Genomic DNA, 6,381 nt, shown 5'->3' on the forward strand with positions numbered 1-6,381 from the left:
CTCTCCTTGCTGGATCAAGAAGGAGGAGACGTTCCCAGGCTGTACGTGTGTTGAATGCGGAGGCACCGTTGTTCGGCGCTTAGATCGGAATCGACCGCGATCTGAATCGCTGCGTGTACGACTCCACCAACCGCGTTCTTGTAACGCTTCCATTTAGCGATCTTCAAGGATATGAAGATGCACCCCCTCTCTCTCGTTGCTAGCATCTCCTAGATTGATCTTGGTGACATGTAGGAAAATTTTGAATTATTTCTATGTTCCCCAACAAAGTATGCAAATAAGTGGCTTGCAGGGAAGAAGGAGATGAACGAGCGTAGGGAGCAGCGAGGATGGCTGCGGCAGCAGCGGAGCAGGCGGCCAAGATGCAGGCGGAGCAGGACGCAAGCATGGCCTTGGAGCATGCGGCATGGATGACGTTCGGCGAGTGATCCGGCCAGCAAGCGAGGCATCAGTCACGCTTGGACAATGGTTTCATTTTGACATGTCAGGATTGTTAAACTATGATTTGCTTTGCTTTGTTTCAAACTGTTGAATTAACCGAATGGATTGCGTAGATTTTAGACTCCGCATTTGAGATGTGTGAATGTGCGGCAGCACATACGAAGGGCCCACCGACACTGTCTGCGGACACGTCCGTGAACGTACTCTCATGTCCGCGCGCGGAGCACCTCACCCCGTGTCGCCTTTGCCGGTCCAATGCGGCATCGAAAAAGCAATGGACGGGCACATGAATGCGGTGATTGGAGGTGGAATGGAAGAAAAGCTATCTGCCGGACGCCCGTTGTTGGACGGAGCGGAGGGAACCGTGGGCGACCGCACGTCCGTACTACTACGCACCAAGCGGTGGGAGGGGAGGCAGGAGCCGGAAAAGGACGCGTGCGAAAGCGCACGGACCCGAACCCATAAGCGGCGGCGAAGCCCAAAACGGGGACGGCGAAAACTGGCAGAGGCCGTCCAGGTTTAGGCGCCGGCCTCCGGAAACCGCTTGCGTCCGACGGTTTTCCATTTCCATTTCCCGACGCCGTCAGTCACATCGGCCCTGGCCGCGCGGCGCGGGCCGGTCCGCGACGCGACGAAGCCGCCGCTGCATCTGCATGGCCTGGCCGCCGAGCGGGTGGCCCCGCGGGGTCCTCGCTGGTTTGACAGATGACAGGGCAAGGCGCGCTGGGGCGCCTCGTCGCGTCGCGTTTGGGTGGGGCCGGCACGGCAGGGCACGGGCGTGGGGTTGGTGGCGAGGCGGAACCCGTGACCGGTGGCGGCCGCGGTCGGGTTCGGGCGAGGCCCCGGAAAGGGCGGTTTCCCTTTTCGCGTGCGCACCCCCGGGGAAAAGTAGAAATACACGCCGATGTTTCCGAGGAGCGGGCGGGACCTATTTTTTTCTCCCCCTCTTTCTTTCTTGGAACCGAAGAACCTGACCCTTCGAGCAAGCAAATACTATTAGCGCGGTGTTGTTTATAGCAGCGCTTCAAAAACGAAGCGTGGGGCATGTGCTTTACTTTTTTTTAACATCAGTACCGACACAAGTGCTCATATACACATGCATACACCTATTTCTATGAACACACACACACTTTATCCTTATGAGCACCTTTAAAAGACTGAGCCGACATATCATTTTGAGATTTACGAAGTCACCGTAGGCGATACGTCAGAAATCTTAAAATGAATCCATAAATAAATGCGAGCACTAGTATTTGAACCCCAATGGACTGAGAATACCACAGTCCCGATAACCATACAACCACAGGCTGGTTCGTGAGCATGTGCTTTACCTAATGGATGGAGTATCAACAGTAATGTTGAACGGTCCAGAGCCCATGTGCATGTACTCAAAGACAGGCACTGCCCACTGGTGTTTTTTGAATCGGCCCCCATGTTTTTGTCCTCAAAATCTTAAAAGGTAAGAAAACGCTAGTTGGTTACAAAAGGCCACTTTGGACTCTAATAATAGTAGATGCCTGGTTTGATCAGTAGATGGTTCCCTTTATATTTCCTAAAGTACAATGGCCTAATTTCCCTATTTGTAGCACCAACCATAAGTCCCTAATAACACCATCATAAGACAACATTTCTTTTGTTTGTACAAAAAAAAAAGAGTTTATATCAATCGATGCGGAGCTGTTTTTTTTTGCACATGGAAAATGGTACAATGTGGATCTTTTTTATATAGAATATACGTCATATGTTTCCGAGGAGTGGGAACCTAATTTTTCTTTTCTTTCTTTCAACCTAGGCTGACCCTTCGAACAAGCAAAACTGTGAGCTTAGTTTTGGGTTTTGCGTGCTCAAGAGTTTTGATCTTGTTTATATATAGCACTTAAAAAGGCATCCATCGTGTTGTTGCAAGTTTAAATTGCGTAGGTACGTGCTTTACCTAATGGAGTATTTTTTTTGCAGGGCTTTACCTAATGGAGTAGGCCAGAGTAAATTTGAACGGTTGAGAGTCCATGTACATATACGCAAAGCACAATCACTACGCATTGGTATTGTTTTCTTGAATCGGCCCACGTATTGTTCCCCAATCATCTCATCTTGAATAAGGTAAAGCCATGGTTTGCTTTAATAGTAGTAGACATATGCCTAATTTGATTAGCGTATGACTCACCTTCTTCCGGATATACAATGGCCCTTTTTCCCTGTAACACTTACACAAACCATACGTCCATAGCATCGTAAGTGAAAAAAAATGTGAATTCAAAAAAAGAAATCGAGTACGACACGGCGAAATATACCGCAACGCTCACATGTGTGATGCAGTAAATATTGTGCTGACATCATGCATGATCACGATCGTGCATGCACTCGATAGAATTCCCATTGTAAAAAAAAGATCATTTTGTTAAAATGTTAGCTGAAAGTCATAAAAAAATGAACAGTCATTTTTTTGCAGGGTAACAAGTCATAACTAAACCTCCACTTTGTCCATGATTGCTCGCAGACGAGATGCATAAACAGGTGTGTCAACCATTCATAGCAAAATGACCAGCCGAGTATATGATATATCACATCAATGGACGCATGGCTATTTTGTTTACACCCACCAGTACATTTTTGATGTGGAATACTTTTGATTCAAACCTTTTCTATTTGAAAAGATCTTTTTGGTTCATACACTATATGCACATACGAGTATATATTAAACACAAAATGTATCAAAGAAACTATGTAAACGATTAGGGAGTATCATGTCAGCACATATTCACGGTTTTACCAGCTGGTGCACAGGCCAGTCCTAATTAAGCTTCCAATTTTTTTCTAATCTAAATAAAGAAATTCACGTTCCCCTCTATTTTCAGATAAAGCCACCGCCGAGGGCCTGGATAAAAATAACAGAGGAAACCAGGGGCGGTGCGAGAGGACAGGCCAACGTTCCTACAGAGGCGCACCCAGATCGGATCCCCCCTTCCCTTTCTTTCCCCTCGTCCAAGCCGCGGCCCCTTTATAACCCCCACCCTCTAATCATCCCCGTCCACCAAAGCCGCCTCCCTCCCTCACTCCCTCCCTCCCTCCCCTGCCTGCCAACCCCCAATCTCCCGTCGCAGCCCTCGAATCTCCCCCGAGCATCGACCATGTCGGCCTACTGCGGCAAGTACAAGGGTATGATCCGTCCTCCTCCCCCTCCTCCCGGCCCCCTCGCCCGTCGTTCTGTCGACATGCCTGCCTGCTTCGTGTGTAGATAGATCTGTTAACCGTTTTGCTGTTCTGCATGATTTAGATCTGCCGATGCTCGCGATTCCATGCCATGGTTTGTTAGATCCGCACACGCGGGTTAGATCCGTGCGCGCCGTGTTTGTGTCCGTTTGGTTCTAGCGGTTGGTCGTTTTTTCGGATCGTTCATAGGCGCTGGCAGTTGGATCGGGTGCTTAGGGGGTCATCGGTTGCGTCGTCCGATGATGGGTTGCATGCTGATAATTGTGCAAGTTGCTGCTGCTGCTAGGTGCATGCTAGTGATTATTTTGTGCGAATGATGATACTGGCGTTCCTTCCTTTTTTACTCTGTGGTTAAGTTTGTATACGCATCTACACATGTTTCTGTTGGGTTCGTCTTTAGTTATTGTAGATTGCATCTGTGAATCTAGATCTGTATATGTCATAGGATCATCTTTTGCCAAGGAATATGCCGTCCTTACATAGAGTTGTATGTTTTTCTCTCCTGTGATCTTAATTATTGGTATCCCCTGCCCTTATGTTTACCACCTTCCTGTTGTGCACGTGCAATTTTTTAGAAAAAATATTGACGAAATTTCGTAGTCAATTGTCAGAATTATGTTAGTAAATTTGATCTGCATTTGCTGTTATGCTTGCCAAACGTTGTGAGTGGTTGCACTCAACCTGCAGTTCTGTAGATTTGATCACAATTTATAATATATGTACAGTTATGGCAATTGATCACAATTTGTAATATCTGTACAGTTATGTCAATTGATTGTAATACTGTTGGTTGATTTATCTTGCAGATGAGCTCATCAAGAACGCTGCCTACATTGGCACCCCTGGCAAGGGTATCCTCGCTGCTGATGAGTCCACCGGCACCATCGGCAAGCGCTTCGCCAGCATCAATGTTGAGAACGTTGAGGACAACCGCCGTGCCCTCCGTGAGCTCCTCTTCTGCACCCCTGGTGCCCTCCAGTACCTCAGCGGTGTGATCCTCTTCGAGGAGACCCTGTACCAGAGCACCAAGGGTGGCAAGCCCTTCGTCGACATCCTCAAGGCGGGCAATGTCCTCCCCGGAATCAAGGTGGACAAGGGTACCATCGAGCTTGCTGGAACCAACGGTGAGACCACCACCCAGGGCTTTGATGACCTTGGCAAGCGCTGCGCCAAGTACTATGAGGCTGGTGCCCGCTTCGCCAAGTGGCGTGCAGTCCTTAAGATCGGCGCCACCGAGCCATCGCAGCTCTCCATCGACCAGAACGCTCAGGGTCTGGCTCGCTATGCCATCATCTGCCAGGAGAATGGGCTGGTGCCCATTGTTGAGCCTGAGATCCTTGTTGATGGACCTCATGACATTGACCGCTGTGCTTACGTGACTGAGATCGTCCTTGCTGCCTGCTACAAGGCCCTCAACGACCAGCATGTCCTCCTTGAGGGCACCCTCCTGAAGCCCAACATGGTCACCCCTGGATCCGACGCCAAGAAGGTGGCCCCTGAGGTGATTGCTGAGTACACCGTCCGCACCCTCCAGAGGACCGTCCCTGCTGCCGTCCCCGCCATTGTCTTCCTCTCCGGTGGACAGAGTGAGGAGGAGGCGACCCTGAACCTGAACGCCATGAACAAGCTCCAGACCAAGAAGCCCTGGAACCTGTCCTTCTCCTTCGGGCGTGCCCTCCAGCAGAGCACCCTCAAGGCCTGGTCCGGCAAGACGGAGAACGAGGAGAAGGCCAGGACGGCGTTCCTGGTGAGGTGCAAGGCCAACTCCGAGGCCACCCTTGGCACCTACAAGGGCGACGCCACCCTTGGCGAGGGCGCCTCTGAGAGCCTCCACGTCAAGGACTACAAGTACTGATCTATCTGCCTTCGGAGCTGTGGCCCGTTTGGGCGTCGCGCTTACCAGTATCATTGTTTGGTTTTCTGAGTCCTGATATATCCTTGGATATCGAACATCGTTTTTAATAATATGGAACTTGTGTTTTCATAATACCGTAGTAGTTTCTTTTTGGAGTTGAAGTACCCTGGAAATCGGGTGCTGCGTATCGTATATTGGAGCAGGTTTTTGTTCCATGGTCCTGTAATTTTCCTGCTCATACAATGTTCAAACCTCATATGCGAGTACACATGTGTTCCGTCACCTTTTCTTGCTTTGTTCTAAGCTGTCAAATGGCTATCGATAAGTTTCATTCATGAAACGCGTTTGAGTTTTTTAAACGAGATGGTGCTGCGTTTTTTTAGGGATTTCTGAAGATGTACTAGGAAATGCCTCACCATGATCTGTTTGGCCCTGTGGTCTTGTCACAAAGTGGCCACAGCATTGCCTTCCAAAATAGCAGAAATTTTGGTGCCTCAGGTTTCCTTCTCAACCTGACAAGAAAAGTACTACAAGTAGCTTGTTACCACCACCTGCACCGGACCTAGCTTCTTGTTTCTCCTCCTTGCAGCCCCGGCACCCGCTGATGAGGTGCTTTGAGTGCTGTTGCTTGCTTTGTTTCATTGCTGTGATGATACTAGATGCCGATTTCTTTTTTACTACGTGCAACTTTATTTCGAGCGAAAGAGAATCTGGAAGATTGTGGGCTTCATGATTTGATGCACGAGTTTCAAAGATTACGATGCAGCTACTAAACAAAGCTTCTCCTAGCATTGACCTCGTTGATAATGAAGGCAAAAATACTGCCACTTCCTTCCTTTGATGTCATGTACTCCCTCCGTCCCAAATAAATGACT

General features: G+C 49.0%; 1 protein-coding gene across 1 annotated transcript; it reads left to right on the top strand.

Moving 5' to 3' along the window:
• The first annotated feature begins 3,459 nt into the window (after positions 1 to 3,459).
• LOC119269814 (fructose-bisphosphate aldolase 1, cytoplasmic-like) lies at positions 3,460 to 5,801 on the top strand. Its single transcript, XM_037551739.1, has 2 exons — positions 3,460 to 3,597; positions 4,458 to 5,801. The coding sequence occupies exons 1-2, from the start codon at positions 3,570 to 3,572 to the stop codon at positions 5,504 to 5,506; spliced, it is 1,077 nt and encodes a 358-aa protein (XP_037407636.1). The 5' UTR covers positions 3,460 to 3,569; the 3' UTR covers positions 5,507 to 5,801.
• Positions 5,802 to 6,381: the final 580 nt, after the last annotated feature.

This window comes from Triticum dicoccoides, chromosome 3A (genome assembly GCF_002162155.2).
Source record: "Triticum dicoccoides isolate Atlit2015 ecotype Zavitan chromosome 3A, WEW_v2.0, whole genome shotgun sequence".
NCBI lineage: Eukaryota > Viridiplantae > Streptophyta > Magnoliopsida > Poales > Poaceae > Triticum > Triticum dicoccoides.